Genomic DNA, 19,343 nt, shown 5'->3' on the forward strand with positions numbered 1-19,343 from the left:
TTTTGCAAGATACCAAGAAAACACTTATGATTTAGTACAGAGCATACCATTTTAAGAGGAATTCAAAGTTTATTTGATGAAAATCGGGTTTGGAATGACTGAAACATCCAAAAACAAAGTAAAACAAAACGATCGTAATAAAGTGTGGGTCCCACGCTTTATTAGAATTACTCTTTTTTGGATATCTCAGCCATTCCAAAACCAATTTTCATCAAATAAACGTTGAATTCCTCATAGAATTACATGCTCTTTCATATTTCATAAGAGGTTTCTCATTATCTCACCAAAAAAGTTAGAAACCTTAAATTAGGTCTCAACCAAGACTATATTATCCCTCTAACGGATTGGGATGAAACTAGCAGGAAAGCTTGAGAATGAAGTAGCAATTTATGGTTAACTTTTGGTAGTGATCCGAGAATTTTGGGGGAATTTATGAAGGATTTTTGATGTTTTGGCAGGTAGGGTCAATGACCTTGGGAGTTCAGGCTGCGCGTATTTGAGGTTTGCCTGCGCGCACTAAAGTGCGTGCTCTAGTTTCTGCTGGGGCGAGGCGCGCCGTGCAGCTGAGGGTTTATGACGTAGCAAAGGCTTCTATATTGGGAAATCGGGCGACTTGTGATCAGCACCGATGCTGTGTGTACGTACGATATCTCTATGGAAGAACAAGATCAGTGGTGGAAATAAGCTGCATGCTTGGCGGAGATCTGCGCTCTCAGAGTGCTTTTCTAGTTCCTATTGTGCCATATTGGTATTCCTGTTGGACTATTATATACACCAAATATTTTGCAAGGTTTTTATTTTTGCTGCACCTGAGTGGGCCTGTTAATGTACAACTGTTACTGCAATTGGGTTATTACTTTGGAGGGATTATTGAATGCTGAGGGCAAGTTAAAGTAAGTGCCGGAGCACTATTAAAACAGAGTTAATTTTGCACATATTAGTCAAATCATAAAATTCACAAAGATGAAACAACTGCAAAATATATGGCACATTCCATATCATAACAAAGCCACATCATCTGTGGCAGTTGTTGTACACTGTTAACTTCCAGTATACACAGGGCATGTGGACAATGCACTAATACCATTCTGTAACTCACCAGGTAGCAGTCGCCTCCTGCCAGGACCTGGTCTATGTAGATACCAGGTCCCTCCTGCCTGTTGGTCCCACCGATCAGGTCCAGGCCTAGTCCAACCACTTTGCTGACAACAATCTGCAAAACTTGTTTCCTACAATGGGTGAGATTATAGAGTGAGTAAACAATGAGTGCATATTCCTGCATCCTGAAACCCCATACTGTAAAAGTGGTTTCTTTCGCGGTGGTTTTATTTTCGCGCTTTTCGCGCTTTGAGGTTGAACCATGAATTTAACATCACGCAAAAATGTTTTGAAAAGTCGCGCGAAATTAACCACGCAAGGAAATGTTTTGAACTCGCCGCTTGTTACAACGCTATTGCGCACATGCACACACAAAGATTCCGCATGTTATAAAGTACAGTCAAACCTGTCTATAGCGGCCACCCAAGGGATACGGAAAAAGTGGCCGTTATAGACAGGTGGCCGCTATAGACAGGTGATCCAACTTTGTGTGCATTGCCTACATGTACATGTATCATCGTTGTATACATCTATACTTACAATTGTACATGTACATGTATGTGTGTACGTATGCACACGTGTGTATCATGCATAGAACAATGCCGGTGTTTATGAAATTGTCGCACAGTAGTATACATGTAGCATGTGCACAGTCATGAAGAAAGCTTAACACTAGTGCATTATTGTGACTGAATAAGTGATGAATGCAGCGGTAGCGATCACTGAACGCTGCCCAGGAATGACTGGCACGGCTAAAAAGCAGAAAAACACGCTGAATTATCGGCTCGGCTATGGCTCCATTGGGTTTTTGGCCGCTATAGACAGGTTAAAATCTACCGCGGGAAACAAAATTTGTGGCTGCTGGCAGCGTTAGACAGGTGGCCGCTATACACAGGGTCTTTAACGTGGCTTTTCTCTCAGGGGGATTTTTCAGTGGCCGCTGTAGACAGGTGGCCGCTATAGAGAGGTGGCCGCTAAGGCAGGTTTGACTGTACTTGAGAGATGGGATTTCAGGTAAGCCTGCATTTGATTTTAATTTCTATTTAATAAATAAAAGAAAAACTGGATTATAGTTTTGGTTTTCATGTGCAAAATAAAACAGTTTTTGCCAACTGTGAATTCACAGATTATGCCGACCGCGAATTTAAACACACGCGAAAAAGTTGGCATCGATGGAAACCACGAAAGTATCTGTACGCGAAAGAAACCACTTTTACAGTACTCACTTTAAATACTGTAAGACCAGAAACATTTTAGGATGAATTGGAGCAGAAGACCTTTTTTCGTGGCATGAAATTTTCAGGAACTGCCGACCGTGAAAAAAAAAGAAGAAAATACAAGTAATGCAGTAGATAAAATATATGTGACCCGCTACAACAAAATGGTCCTAAAGTCGCGCACGGTCAAAGCCGTGAAAATCGAGTTTGAAGTTAGAGCATCAAAATTGGTCAAAACTTACGATTTTCTGAATTTGACATATTATTAGAGTCTGACATGTCTTCTATCATCTGTCGAAATTTTGAGGCAAAATGATGAAAGGAAAGACCAAAAAATAGCGTTTTTCTGGGCCATTTTTTTGGCGTTTCAACGAAGCGGAAACTGGTTCGAACATTTGGATTGAGCGCCACACGTAGGCTCCGCCCCTAACAACGACCAGAGTGATCTCATTGGTCAGTTTGCTGCTTGCCACTAACCGAAGCGTGAAGCTCGCACACTGCCCAGTCGACTGGTGCGTGCGTGCGGGTTGCGCTATGCCTAGCCGCTTCTCCTGACATCCTGGTCACTGATTGGTCGGTGAGGAGACCGCCGACGCTGTGTTTGAATGAGCATTTCGGGGGTTGCTAGAGCTTAACTTCTATTGTCCGGAGGTGAATACTGACTTGCATGTCTCTTGATTGTGATTGCGTCGCAAGGAGAACTTTTAGGGCGCTTTTCTCGAAACAGTGATTTCCCAGACGTCTTGACATGCTCTCTTTTAAACATCGATATCTCCGCAGCCGATTATTTCTATAAGACGTGTTATATATCAATTTAAAGCAGAAAGATTAGGGAATTGTGTCATGCAATTTTCAAATAATCGACCTCTCCCGACTTTAGGATCATTTTGTTGTAGCGGGTCACATATATCTACTTCTCAGTATTCTAATGCTTTTATGATTATTGATTTGAAATATCATGTGAGTATTTGTTAAGATGCCTACTAAACACAATTTTGTGTTAAATTTGGATTTGTCCAGTTGCAATCATATTTGATTGTGCACTGGGTCTAACTGTTACAACAACGGTGCCAGTAAACTTACTTACTATTCATTCAAGATGATGACTCGTGAATAGCTTAGATAAGTGTGAGTTTTGATAGAAATTTTATAAAGAAAACTGATTTTGAGTAGGGAAACATTTTACAATGACCTTGAAATAAAAAGTGTGACGTTTAGAACTAGTGATCCTAACTTTGTAGTGAGAATGTCAAAGCTGCAGCTGCACCTCCCATCACACCTACACGTACCTTCGTCCGTCAATGTCCGAGTGGTCAGTGGCTGCAGATGTTGATGACTCCACGCTGGACGTTGGGGACGTGGCTTGGGAGCCCTCCCTGGACGATAGACCAGGATCTGCATCAAGGTCCAGGAACAAATATTTGAACCACATATATGATTCATTCAACAAAGAACTGGATTCAACATTCAACAAAGTTATAACTGGATTTCCACAATCCCAGCAAGATATGTTTTCCATATCCATGGAAATATGGGCTTGAAAATAGCAGATTAGCCTTTATAGTTTGGGGCAGTAAAAATATAGTAGAACTAATTGTTGCTGTTTTTTTCTCTGGCTGTCAGTTAGTTTTTTTTTTTTTTTTTTTGCAGTCATATTATGAAAAAGCATGGATAGAACTAGAAATTATAGTCAAAATAGGAAAGTATAATTCTGGGGGAGAAAAAATAAATCATCTGAAATTGTTCTCACATGCTCAACATTCAAATAAAGGTAATTTGTATTGAAAATTTCTGAAAGTGGAAGTTGCTTGAGTCACAACAGAAAAAAAAAAGATAACCTTATTGACCTTAGCCAATCAAATATGTGAGCTTTCTTGCTGTGTGTCTTTTTATTTTTCAGTGCTCTCGCTGTAAACATGTTCATTTCTCTCCTGTACCTATGAATGTCCATGGGTTAAATTCACTTTTAGCAACATCTGACCTTGGTAATGAGACTTAGTGTACAAGAGGAAACATGAAGATGAATTGTAGAGACAATAACAATACCAACCTAGTCAGCTTTTATCAAGAGTGCACAGAAAAGAAAATAATGCTGCCAGGAGATAACATCCTACTAAAAGCAAAGGCATACAAGGGGTATGACGTCGTCATGGTAACTCACATAGCAACCTGTGTGTACTTGATCCCCCGGATGTTGATGATGGACTGTTGGAGGAACCTAAGCCTGACCTTCTGGCCAGCTGGTTCTCCAGCAGCAGCTTGAAGCGTCTCCTGAGATAAAAGTCATCACAAAAATCATGGTATTATCCTGCCACCACATTATTGGAGCCCCCTTGGTGTATAAAATAAGTCATTTACATAGACATTATATTTCTCAAGAGAAGAAGTCGATGATAGCATGAAATTCATTACAGCAATTTTCTCTCTAACAGGTCACAGTATCAAGATTGACAGTGTCTTCTAAACTCTGATGCCATGACTTCACTTTTACGGAGTTCACTCAAGTGAAATGGAACATTTTATTTAGATTTGACATTAAGATAATGCAATGGGAAGATGATAGAGTAAAATCAACTTCAGCAAATATGGCTGTTTCCATATTAGTGAAGAAAGGAGCTTGATGGTTATTATGAAACCATACATATTATGGTCTTACCTTGTGACCTAAACTGGATAGTGGAATGTTTTCAAAGATTCTTGTGTCATATGACATTTATTTTTGTTGTTAATATTTCCTTGCCAATGCCCAACTGAACAAACATAAAACAAAATAAAATCAGACTCAGAATTGTGAAAGTATCCCTCTCGTAATATTTCTGTTTAGATTTCAAAGTGATAGTCTATGGTAGAGATCTACACATACCTGTTTTCCATGATGTGATGCTACTCCACGAAGCCCTGCTATATCATTCAACTAGGGTCAAGTTGCAAATGATGTTGGTGATGAAGTTAACATTACAAAAACAAAAGCTGTACAGTCTGACAATTTGATCTTTACTAATTAATTTGATCTGTACCATACACCCCTAGACAGCAATAAAGCGATTCAAACATAATTTGAGAGAAATACATTGCAGGAATAAACTCTAAAAAACATGTTTCAAAATCAACATATTTGAGAAATATAGGAACAAATTAAACATGGCGTGATAAAAATTTGTCTGGGTTTAGGTGGGTTTCAACAGAAGTGTGTAATTGTCTGTATCCATTTACAGTGAATCCACAGGGATAAACTTACAATGTGAACGGTCCTCTTGCAATAACCAAGGTCACATGATTTGAGGCTGATGCGCTCCTGAGCAGCTGAACAGCCCTGAGCAAAATATAAACATGAGAAAATAACATCAACAAGCTGCATATGCTCTTAAACCTGAAAGGCCTTTTCCTTCTCTTACATGTATAATACAGTACTTGTTAAGCACAGCTTGAAATATGCTTTGTGCATTAATCAGCACATTCGCTAATGCACTTCATTTGCCATGATTGGTACAAATGTCCTGGAATTACTGATGATTGATTCTTCAGCTCTCTATTGTAGCAAAATCACCTCTACATGTTTGTTACTTCAGGATCGGTGGCACAGGGTGGTTACATCTCCTGTAACTGTCAAGCTTGCACAGGAAAATCATGAAATGTCTGTGAAATAGCATGGCCAGTAACAGCTACATGTAAGGACAGGAAAGTTTTCATTGTAGAAGTTGAATTGGCATCTACTTGTACAATATACAAACACTTCTCAAATCACACGTCAAACAGCCTCTAAACCCTGAAGTGAGAATTAGAATATATGTGAACTCTTCCTTGCATTTTTCACCTCCAGTCATTTTTTCAATGGACCGGTTTGTATATGAAAATTAGATTTATGGTCAGTTCTTGAGTGACTGAACATCACCAAATGACCTACCTCACTGTTATTATTGCATAAAAGTCAGTGGAGTCTATTTTGCATACATTAGACACTACTGTGGCTTTATGGCCTTAGGACAAATTCTTTTGGGAGAGGTCAAGATCTTCAGAAGGGGGAAAGAGTGTGAATAAGATTTGCATTCTTAATCAAGAATGTCAGTAGAATCCTCCAGTTCAAATGAGTAGACTGTACAAACTCACTGTGAGTGAGAACCAAAGGCACAAGTCACTATGGGCTGTGCAAACACATACAGTATAACTGCCAATGCCATTCAGTTTATTTACCTTTCATTGGATACCTTCTGCAGACTCTCTTTGTTGACACTGAGAAGTTGGTCTCCATCATGGAGTCGACCTGAATTGATTGTAATAAAAAGGAATGGTTTCATGTTAAAAAAATAATAATAATAATAATGATAATAATAGCAATTATGATGATGATGATGATTATGATGATGGTGCTAAACATTCATCATCACCATCAGCATCATCACTGTTATACTTTGGGCTATTATCTACCAATAGATACAATCAAACATTGTAGCTACATAATTATGGATATGAGAGCAAATTTGCTCTACTGCACATTACTTTAACTTCTTTGCTCTTTTTGTTAATGTTGTTGCCAGGGAAATGTGGAAGTTATTTCATATGTGGAATATATTCCTTACTGTTTTTTGACATGTTTTCATACGTAGGTCTGGACAAAATACATAACATTTAGTTGCTGCCTAAAGGATGAAAATGTGACATGCAGAAAGGCTCATAAAATTAACATACTGTAACACAGGAGTGGACAAGTTCAAGTTTGATATTAAAAAATACGAAAGGGGACCACTTGATTTCACGTAGTCATCAAACAAAAGAATTCATATAATGCCACTTTAAAAGAATAAATGTCCTTTGCCACACGATTCAGAGGAGTCGGGTATTCAAATACTCTTCCACATTTCTGCCAAAGATGTGCTAAGAACATGTTTGGTGACATTAATTTTCCTTCATAATAGAGGGACTTGATTTTCCCATGAAAATCAAACACATAAATTATCTAAACTTTCCTTCTTTTTCTTTTATACACACATGTATACACAAACAAACACAAACTTGTGTAGGTCCCAAAATTGAGATGTTATGATGATTTCTGACACTCCTGAAATTGTAACTTTTTCCTCATTATGATAATTTCTTTGACAATTCTGCTGATATACTGCTTTGATTACATTGTACATACAATGTAGCCTCCAGGAAAAATGATTTTCTCTACGAAATAAAAGCTCATTGAAGCATTTTCATTGAATGCATAGCATTTTTAGCAAAAAATATTTTCCTGACTTGACCTTTCAAGTAACAAGTTTACACTCACCACTCTCAGCTGCCAATCCACCTGGAATGACTCTCTTCACAAAGATCCCGTAGTCATTATCACCCAAATCTTCACTGTTTCCTCCAACAATCTTAATCCCTACAGCGTTGAAAGCACACAACAGATTTACAAAACAAGTTTAAGAACAAAAATGTCACATGCACATTTTACATTTTATTAGCATCAGCATCAGAAAATAATGAACATAGCACCTTTCCTCCTTATATTGTAAAAAATCATACAAAATACAAATGATCATGACTTTGCAACATTATTTAAAGATAAAATGTACAAATACAATGAAACTCCACATCTTTATTGAGTGTGGCCATAGATATTGAAAACAAGAAAATTATTGGAATGTTTGCTAAAGTGAGTGACTAGTCATGATAAGCATGCTCCACTAAAGGGTCAAGTTTTTATCTCTTACATTCCATGAGACAGAGAACCACTATCTCTGCAACAAAGTTGAACACAAAACAGTTTCTACTCACAAAAGGAATTGCAACACAAAAATACCACGTTTCCTTTATTCGCTTGGTATCTTTTGAGTTAAAAAATTATGCCTACAGTAGTAAAGTGAAACATCGGATCAATGAAGACACAGAGGACTGACACATTCTAGTTTTCATGTTACAAAATCATATAAAACTCGATGAAATTATTTGCAGCATGCTTGCAAACCTAAACCCATATTTGCCATGAAATGCAAAGAATAATTTTCAAACTCAAATTTCACTAGCAATTTCAGCTGATGAACAATATGTGACCCGCTACAACAAAAGGATCCTAAAGTCGCTGACGGGCGAGCCAAGCATGGCCCAGCAAAATGCTATTTTCAGGCCTTTCCTTTGATCATTTAGCTTGGAAATTTCGGCAGATGATAGAAAATACATTAGACTACAAAATTATGTAAAAACAGATATCCGAACATTTTGACAGATTTTAGTGAACTGACTTCAAACTCGATTTTCTCGGCTCACCCGTCAGCGACCTTAGGATCCTTTTGTTGTAGCGGGTCACTTCAAATAGTATCCCATACACTTCTGTGAAAGGAAACTGCTAAACAAAAGTTAGTTTGTGTAGCAGTGGTGTGAAAATGCATGGCAATTGCGATGCCATACCAGGAAAATTATTCCTTGAAATGCCACCATACCCTTTGACGAGTAGAGGAGATTATGTGTGACAAAGTGATTGACAAGCTGTACATAAAACACACAATATTATTTCTTGCTCTCATTCAATCTGACAGGAAATCATGTGTACATATGAGGAAGCGTGGAATTGACAATTTATTGCTCTGTCTGTCTACAATCTGCTTCCCACAAGTTGCACTAATATGTGTGTATATGGGTAATTCCGTGAAGTTGGGGCACAAAGTGTTACATTTTAGCATAACTCAATACTAATTATGCTATACATATATTCTTTATAGGCTTTACATATGTATTGAGACCATACATTTTCCTGGAAATTTTGTGCCATTCAGACTAGATTTTGATGAAGTTATTTTAAAAAAATGTAACGGTGTCCTGTAGCATCGTGACGTGTCCATGTAGCATCGTGATAGTTAAAATCTGGTCCTAAAAGACAAATTAATGCAATTAACTTGACCAAAATTTGATATAATATGCATAATTACTAGATTAGTCAGACAGCTAAATATCTTAACTCTATTTTCCACAGTTTTACTTTTACAAGAAAATTACACAATGTGTCACTATGCTACATGGTGTCCACCAAATGTAACAAAAAAGGACACCGCGTAGCATCGTGATACATTTTGTAATTTTCTTTTAAAATTAAAACTGTGTACAGGAAATTTGAGATATTTAGCTATCTGACTAATCTAGTAAATATGCATATTGCATCAAATTTTGGTCAAGCTAATTGCCATAATTTGTCTCTTAGGACCAAATGTTAAAATTTCACGATGCTACATGGACACGTCATGATGCTACAGGACACCGTTACATATTGTTTAATAACTTCATCAAAATTGAGTCTGAATGGCACAAAATTTCCAGGAAAATGTGTGGCCTCAATGCAAATGTAAAGCCTACAAACAATAAATGTATAGCATAATTAATATTGAGTTATGCTGAATTGTATTTTTCAAATATCACGATGCTACATGGACACTGCCCCAACTTCATGGAATTACCCATATGTAAGTGAGCTTTATCATGCACCTCACACACTTACCCAGTCCAGTCTTGCAGTTACTGAAGTGAATAGTGTCTGTCTCTTCAAAGTGTTGAGGACTGTGAGCTGGGGAGGTAGAACTCTCCAAAGCACTGTAATATTGGCACAATGTCATGAAACATTTTAAATGAATTAATTCATAAAATCAATCAATCAATTAATCAATGAGTTATCACATCCATACAAATGATGAAATAAATCAATCAATTGTTCAAACAATCACTAGATAGGAAATCAAACTATTATGTCCATAAAAATGATAAACATTTACCAAGCAATCAATTGTTAAATCAACCACTAAATAGGTAAATGAATATATGAAGAAAAAACCCTAAAAATACACAAAAAGCTAAAGAAGATAACCAATTACAATTGTATAATATCCATATTATGACAATCAGGCAATGTCGAACAGAGATGCTAGACAGTTAAAAAAAAAAAAAAAAAAAAAAAACTTTTCTCAAAAAAAAAAAAAATGAGCACAAGAATTACAGAAATATCTTGCACTCCATTTCACACCATCAATGTAATAGCATAAAATGTTTTACCACCATATAAACTGAAACTGGGAGTTATCATATGATTCTTATGGCAAATATTGCAGGGGCATACATGTAATATTCCACAACTTGGCAGGTGGTGGAATTGGCAATTGTAACAGCAAATATCATACTTTTTGCATACCCTCTCAGTGTATGGGTGCACATGTGCACATATGTATTTTTCTAGTGGGCTTGGCATCTGATCCATAGGCAGCTGCTGCCTATACTGTATCTGTAACATGTACAATTGTATGTTGCATGTACAAACATTGTGAATCACTTCCATTTCATACAATGTACTTTGTAACTTGATGGCAATATTTGGCTGGTTGTTCTTTATTCAATCTTTTATTCAGTTTTTATTTTTTGACTTGTGAAATCTGTGAACATAAAATCCTCACAAAAGATTCGCCATCTACCACAGTTAGATTTGGGACAAGGATTCAAAGCAAAAGCCAAGAATATCTCACACTTACCTTATTTCAGCATCCGTCAGAGTCACTGCTTCTGACATTGCAGACCTGCTATACACACAGAAGAAATAATGACATTTTCATTTCCACACTTTAATACAAGACATTATGCCCACTATGTACATCATACAGCTGTACCTGAAAATGGTATAATTCATTACACACTGAGACCGGAATTGTGTCTGTGGTCATCAATCATGAGGCGAAAAGGACATTGATAACTGAAGCTGCAAAAAGAAAATCATGCCTGATTGGATATAGCTGGTTTGTTAAAGACAGAAAAATCTGTTTGTCCGGAGGAGTTTTTTATAATTTTTTGACATTTACGGCTTATTTTTTTTAATCCTCCGTGATTCCGTGATAAGCCAGACGCAGTCTCCGCGGAACATACATGTATCCCGACAAGATACAAAAACCAATCTTTCATTCAAGTTAGTTGTAGACCTGTTGGAATGTAGGGTAAAACCCCCAGTATTCAGTCATTTAAGCTTTTCTGCAATAGTTTTTAAACTAAAATAATACATACATACATCATATCTACGGCAATGTATGTGAAATATATCAAATTTCATTAATCTCAATAAAATATTTTCATTTTGTAAAATATCTCACAGAATTGCACAAAATCCAAAAATATATCACCTTGAAAATCCTCCAGAATACGGTCACCGCAACCAGTATTCAGTCACGCAATGTGCGCGATCAAAGTCAATGCGTGTTCACGCTGGGATCACGGCAGCTGAAAAATGCGCTGCGCACTAGAAAACTACCTTGTTAGCGCAAACTTGCATCAGGGACGTGGTGGTGCCCGATGGTGACCGAATACTGGGGAATCGGCACTTGCATTCAACCCTTGTACATTGAGTCACTGCATCAGCACGTACGGGAATTTGGTTTTCTTTTGCGTTTTTGACGATACCATCACACTCCGAGCTTTCGATAAGCGAAAAATCCAGCAAGAGAACGGCATATTTCTCGATTTTTAGCACTTTTTCGGCGACCGGTACTCCTAAAACTGGGCTTACACCGCACGCGCTTTGGGACAGTCGCGCCCATTCTGCACTTTTGACAGTGAAATTTGGGATTTTGGATGGATTTTTGGAGGGGACTGAGGGACTTTCCTGTTGTGAATGAGTGTGCCAGTATGTGAATTGATGTGATTTGCGTGTGTTGTGACTGTAGAACTTACTGGCTGGTGATGCAGATTAGTGATAAGTGACCGAATTCTGGTACTGTAGGTGACCGAATACTGGTACTCTTACCCTACCCAGAAAATCCATTATGAAGGCATGCAATAGTTTTAACCTAGTTACACTGTCACTGCACTGCCACTGGATTAGCGCCAGACTCTATAAAATCCAACATTAAATTGGAAGGTGCTAGACTGCTAGTAACCCCGTCGCGGGGCGCTGTAACACAGTAACAGCGCCCCGAAGCAACCCATACAATTTTAGGAAGCACTCAAATGCACTGCAACACGTAAACAACTCACCGCTCAAAAGGACACTTGGATTCGCAACGAAAAGCCACATGATATAAAACCATTATTGTTGAACAATAGAAACGACTATGTATTTCTCACCATTACCTCCGAAAACAAGATAAATAGTCATCTTTGAGACCGTCTAGTCGAGATACTGTCCGTTCGCCGTTTTGAACGTATCACGCAAATATACTGATCTGCGCATGCGCAAATGAATATTCATATTTTACGTCATCTGCCATATGTACAATGTTGCTCGTATTTGGTTCTCGGTCTCATTTAATAAAGGACACTTGTTCGTACCAATACGATAGGTATCACGGAGTTCAAAGATGCTCTAAGTGAAGTAAAGGAGGATGCAAAAAGAATTAAGTTCAAAGTGGAGCAAATAGAAATTATCAAGAACGCAGTGAAACAGAATGACACCTTCCTAATGTTGCCAACTGAGTTTGGCAAGAGTGCTTGCTTTGGTTTCATCACCAAATCTTGGAAGTTGGATAAAGCAGGGCTGCACACTAACCCATTTTTTTTTTTTTTTTCTGCCGGTCCAACCTGTCTCTGTCGGATCAGTAAATATCCATTTTTCCTCCCCATTTTTGTACTGGTCGGAACAGAAAATTTACTGGTCAACAACAACCTGAAAAAGCATTAACTGGCTTGCAAATTTATTTTCATGTTTTTGTCGACAATAATATTACCTCCCCCCCCCCAAAAAAAAAAAAAAAAAATACATTTTGCAAATAAACATATTGTAAACTCAAGTGCCTTGTTTACGGATCATTTTCTTGAGACGGAACAAAAAGGAATCATTTGTGAATTGATTTGTTGATACGAAAAGGAAGTAAAAAAAAAGAAAAAAAGAAGGGACTGAAATGCGGTTTTTAACTTTCCTCCGAAAATTTCTTCCCGTATCTTGGCGTTCTTGAAAGTACACTGCAGGGTCGAATTTGTAATGCTTTGTACTCCTATCTCTTCTTCGTGTATAGAACCATTTTAAAAGAATTGAATGTTTGTGAATCAAAGTGTTAAATGATTATGAACAAAATCAGATTGTATCAAATGCGTTTGTGACTTTTTGTCAACATCGGCGCACGTAGAGTAACACGCGTTACTTAAGTTCTGCGCTTTTCACATTTTTGGTGCTCAGCTGGATTGTAATGATTATATGAATTATTTTTGCTGTATAGTATTTTCTGATGCACGTGCCAGAAGGGGTTCTTTATTTTTCTCCCGATAATCTTTTCGCATTTGTGCATGCGCTCTTGAAAGGTATATACGGCAGCATACGGCATCAGGGTCAAATTCACGATTCTTTTTGCGCTTATTTCTAACTCAAATATCAGCGGGATTGTGACGATTTCATGAACTTTACTTCGGATCACTGTACGGATGTAATCTGTTGTGATGAACACACCAGAATTGTTGACAATGCACCCTTTATTTTGCTCCGGTAATCTTTTCGCATTTCGTAAATGCGTCCTCTCGGATTAGAAGAAATGATACGGCCGAATTCATGATTCTTTTTTGCACCTCTTGTTCTCCTCAAACTTCAACGGGATTGTGATGATTTCATGAATCATTTCGGCTGTAATTTTTATAATGCACGCGCCAAAAGAGGTTTAAAATGTGTCTTATTTTTCTCCCGAATTTGTGCATGCGGTATGCGTTTTTGAAAGATACACAGCATGCAGGGCCAAATTCACGATCCTTTTTGCGCCTATTGTTTCCTCAAATTTCAACGGGATTGCCATGATTTCATGGATTATTATTCGGCTATAATCTTAATGATTCACGTGCCAAGAGGGGTTGAAAATGTGTTCTTTATTTTTCCCCGATAAAATCTTCGAATTTCGTAAATGCGTTCTTGAAAGATCATAACACGGCCGAATTCATGATCCTGTTTGCGCCTATCAATTTAATATCAGCGGGATTGTGACGATTTCATGAATTCCTACGGCTGTAATCTTTTACTTTGCACACACCAAAAGGGGTTGAAAATGTGTCCTTTTATACTTTTTACCGATATTCTCTCCCACATTTCGTAAATGCGCGTCCTCTCGGATTAGAAGGTATTCACGGCCGAATTTATGATTCGTTTTGCGCCTATATTGTCTCCTCAAACTTTAACGGCATCGCGGTGATTTTATGAATTATTATTTCGGCTCTAATCTTTTGTGATGCACACACCAGAAGGGTTGAAAAAACATTCTTTATTTTTCTCCCGAAAATCTCTTCGGAATTATTCATGCGTTTTTTGAAAGACAGTATTCAGGGCCGAATTCGATATCCTTCTTGCGCCTATCGTTTCCTCAAATTTCAACGGGATTGCCATGATTTGATATTCGGCTGTAATCTTTATGATGCACCACCAGAAGGGGTTGAAAATGTGTCTTTTATTTTTCCCCCAATAATCTCTTCGCACTATTCGAATATCACGATTTTTTTTGCGCCTATTTCTATACCTCAGATATCAGCAGGATTGCGATGATTTCGTGAATTCTTTCGGCTGTAATCTGTTGTGATACACGCACAAGGAGGATTGAAAGTACATAGTTTTTTTTTCCCGATAATTTCTTCGCATTTGTGCATGCGTTTTTGATAACCAACATGGCATGCAGGACCGAATTCAAGATCCTTTTCGCGCCTACTGTTTCCGAAAATTTCAACGGGACTGCGATGATTTTATGATTTTTTATTTTTTATTTTTTTTCTCGTCACATTTTGTGCATGCGTTCTTGAAAGGTAAACAACAGGACAAATTTCGTTATCCCTTTTGTGCCTATCTTCATTATGAGACCATTCTGAAGGAATGAAATGAAAACAAACGCAATCAGATCTTTATACTGCTGTAATTTTTTCAATTTTTCTAAAAATCTGCACAAGTAAACTCGTTCTATCATGTCATCTGCCACGCTGCTGCAAAGCCGGGATCGGATCATGGGTTAAAAAAAGGCATGAGTGAAATGACCACAGAAATGCGTGCGCCTCTACGAATACATACTCCTTGTCTGATGGCATGACCGCCGATCGCAAGCAAACGAACGATGTAAACGCGTTTGGGAATACCGGCATGCATTTCAGCAGTATTGTACATACACGTATGTATAAGGCTTAAAAGGGTATTGATCAAGCAAGACAACATTAAAAAAAAAAAAGCCATGGGGAGCAATGGAATACAATCCCAATGACCATGTGGATGGATCTGAAAGGGTTAATTTCTAGTTTTTCATTAACCAATCCATTATGCCTTTAAGATGAAAGCCAATCTAAAATTTTATCAATTTCACGACAATGATTAAAAAAAATGCAGCAGAACAGTGCAAGAATGATAAAAATCGGATAAAAAATAAGGAAGTTATGACATTTGAAATTTCAAAAATTTTCAGAAGACACTTCTTGTCCCATTGCTATGAATGAATGAATGAATGAAAATGAATGAATACTCAAGAGTCAATTTTATTTATCTGTATGTCACAGTACATAGAAATTTAGCTTCCAGTTCTTCCAACTTGTTACACACAATAATTATGAAACACACGCACGCGGACACACACACACACATACACACAATCAAACAGAAAGTGACAAGCCTGACAGAAAAAGAAAGACAGGAAGGATCTCCTCTCATGCGATAGAAGTCTTGGGGGGGGGGGGGGAAGGTCTCTCAATAAATAATCAAACAATTCTCAACTATTGGAAATAAACAAAACATGTATGTAACAGAAGTGTATTCAATTCAAATCACAGTAGAAAATGAACATGAAGCAAAAATGAATATGAGTCCCCAAGAAGCAGAGCTTGTGAGTGGAGCCCATTGTGAATGTACAACATTTAATAAAACTATAATGTACAGTGTGAAAGGAAACTTGATCTACATAGATGAGACATCTGGGGCATTTCCTCTGCAGACTGGGGAAAAAAATAAAAAACAAAACAAAACATACCCTCTATCATGAAAATCACCTATTATTTTCTTAATCCTTCACATCTCCAGATGTTCATTATGTGTGCACTTCCTTTATTGCAAATAAATAATGAACCACACATTCGAAATGCGCTTTAAAAACGAAATAAATAAGTGCCGGTAGGCCCGATAGTCAATCATCGCCCAGCATGCATTCTATTTGTTACGTCTCATGAATATTCATTTCAGTTCTCAGCGAGCCGTCCGGTTTTTTTCCACACGCATACATTGCGTATTACAGTATGTGCTACGTTTTATCCATATTAGCGCATGCGCTGTGTAAGTCATACTACAATACGAAATGCGGTAGGACTATAAAAACCTCGGATAAACTCTTTCACAGGGCTCTCAAAACAGATCGTATTGTAAATCGACCTCGCCTGCCGTGATTGTAAGTATCTTATCTAAGAGTAAGGCCACTAATTTCGGTATAAAACCCTCTATTTTGGTCTCTGGTCACGTAAATGCTTAGCCATATCAGGTGCTTCCGTGACAGGATAGGTTTGCTGTGCGACCCCTTTACGGTACGTATTTGTCCGTATGGGGTCGCTGCTGCGGTTAGACTGCTAGGTGTTACTGTTAGTACGTATCTGCTCATATTATCATACGACTATACGGTCTGTAGACTGGAGTATTAGGGTAGTCCAGTCTAGACGAGGATGCAGATTTCAAATTCACACACAAGAAGGAAATCATGTAACGGGTTATATAACAAAGTTACAGGTTCTATACTGCAGACAGTCTATGGGCCTACATGTAACGTTAGATTCTACACAGAGCCTACACATATTTTCAACGTATGGGACTATCCAAACTGACTTTCTATCAGTTCACCTGAAATATAGCTAGTCACGCTACAAATTTCAGCTAAAACATGTATAAAACCAGTCGGCAGCCTATATCGTACAATTATATCAATGGTTTTTCGGAGGTTACTTACTTGTTTTCTTGACTCTTCTAAAAGAATAAATAGCCGTTTCTAACAGTAAACAAAATGACGCGAAGCGAAGAGAAAACACTGAAAAAGAAAACTTACGCCCTCTATCGTCCCAACAGTTAACAAGGAAAAGTAGAAATTACGCGGTGCGTAATATAATGTCCCCGCCACAAGTAGCATTTTGTAGCAAAATGTACAATATAGGTCAAAAATCAAGGTCAAAGGTCAAAGAAGTCAAGGGTCAAAATTCTGTGTAGAAGTTTGAAGCGCTCACCTAGTGCCATCACATAAAGCAAATGGAATCGAAATCGGGTTAGAAATGGCGAAGGAGTAGCATTTTGTAGCAAAATGTACAACAAAATGTAGGTCAAAAATTAAGGTCAAAGGTCAAATTAGTCAAAGGTCAAAATTCTATGTAGAAGTTTTGAAGCCCTCACCTAGTGCCATCACATAAAGCAAACAGAATCGAAATCGGGTAAGAAATGGCGAAGGAGTAGCATTTTGTAGCAAAATGTACAATACGGGGTACAGGTCAAAAATCAAGGTCAAAGGTCAAAGAAATCAAAGGTCAAAATTCTGTGTAGAAGTTTTGAAGCCCTCACCTAGTGCCATCACATAAAGCAAACAGAATCGAAATCGGGTTAGAAATGGCGAAGGAGTAGCATTTTGTAGCCAATGTACAATATGGGTCAAAAATCAAGGTAAAAGGTCAAAGAAGTCAAAGGTCAAAATTCTGTGTAGAAGTTTTGAAGCCCTCACCTAGTGCCATCACATAAAGCAAACGGAATCGAAATTGGGTAAGAAATGGTGAAGGAGTAGCATTTTGTAGCAAAATGTACAATACAGGTCAAAAATCAAGGTCAAAGGTCAAAGAAGTCAAAGGTCAAAATTCTGTGTACAAGTTTTGAAGCCCTCACCTAGTGCCATCACATAAAGCAAATGGAATCGAAATCGGGTTAGAAATGGCGAAGGAGTAGCATTTTGTAGCAAAATGTACAATATAGGTCAAAGGTCAAGGTCAAAGGTCACGACTGAAATTCTGTGTAGAAGTTTCAAAGCTCCCATGTAGTGCTATCATATAAAGCAAACAGAATCAAAATTGGTTCATAAATGACAGAGAAGTAACAAATTGAAGATTTTGATCACACACGGACGCACACACGGACGGACACACGGACGGACACACGGACACACGGACACACACACGTACGGAGCCCGTTTCATAGTCCCCTGCTCGAACTCGTTCGGCGGGGACAATATTGGTTGGCGAGGGAGCCGATATCGAAGAGACCTCCTAAGAAGTCTATGATATTAATATAATACTGTATATTTTGCTTGGTCCGGACCTTTGCTGGCTTGTATACCTACTTACTTATTCATGCACTTGTTTGATTTGTGTGGATTGACTTTTGTCAATCTCCTAACAGTGATATTTGAATTATTGCAACGAGTAAAAGTAGGACTACAATCAGAATGCTCGGGGTAACAATATCATTCAGTGGGTGTGCATGGGTCGTTCCTTGATGAATAAGACTTAGTACTAGTATTGTGTGAACACAACAGATTATTATGTAATGCTTTAACAAATTTACCCAGATTTTTTTAATGATATGTGAACAAATATCAAGCAGCAAGTTAGGTACGGAGACGGATGACAAGAATGAAATAATCCTGTGAATGAGCTTTTTAATGCCCCCCCCCCCCCCTACTTCTAGGTTTGAACTGCATATAAATAGAAAAGAAGGATGAGCCTGGTTATGGAGAATTCGAAATAATAACGCGACGCCGGACAAGATCACAACGACATTATGTGAATGGGTATTTAGTAGGCCTATACTACAAGTATTACTAACTATAATACTACTACATGTATTATTATCATCATCATCATTATCATTACTATCATGGTTATTTTTATTAACATTATTGCCATCATCATCATATCAAAATTATCATCATTGGCACCATTAACAGCAGCGGATCCAGGGGGAGGCGCAACGGGCGCCCCGCCCCCCCCCCCCCTTTATTTGATGCTAAAACAAAAGAAATAAAAAGAAAAAAATGAGATGAAACCCGGAAGTAGCGCCAGAAAATATTGTTTGCGTCCCCCCCCCCCCCCACCCCCCTTTACGGAATTTCAGGATCCGCCCCTGAT

At 38.0% G+C, this 19,343-nt stretch overlaps 1 protein-coding gene across 1 annotated transcript in view; it reads right to left on the reverse strand.

Moving 5' to 3' along the window:
• Positions 1 to 17,225, reverse strand: part of LOC139719931 (syntaxin-binding protein 4-like) — a 36,624-nt gene extending 19,399 nt beyond the window's left edge. The window contains 9 exon segments of the mRNA XM_071631314.1: positions 1,100 to 1,229; positions 3,605 to 3,710; positions 4,477 to 4,586; positions 5,554 to 5,628; positions 6,507 to 6,576; positions 7,585 to 7,683; positions 9,790 to 9,881; positions 10,808 to 10,852; positions 17,192 to 17,225. Of these exon segments, the coding sequence (XP_071487415.1) occupies positions 1,100 to 1,229; positions 3,605 to 3,710; positions 4,477 to 4,586; positions 5,554 to 5,628; positions 6,507 to 6,576; positions 7,585 to 7,683; positions 9,790 to 9,881; positions 10,808 to 10,845 (720 nt within the window). The 5' untranslated portion in view covers positions 10,846 to 10,852; positions 17,192 to 17,225.
• Positions 17,226 to 19,343: the final 2,118 nt, after the last annotated feature.

The sequence above is a fragment of the Diadema antillarum genome, unplaced genomic scaffold, assembly GCF_040938485.1.
Source record: "Diadema antillarum isolate AM-2024a unplaced genomic scaffold, OU_Dant_1.0 scf00000117, whole genome shotgun sequence".
Classification (NCBI taxonomy): Eukaryota; Metazoa; Echinodermata; class Echinoidea; order Diadematoida; family Diadematidae; genus Diadema; species Diadema antillarum.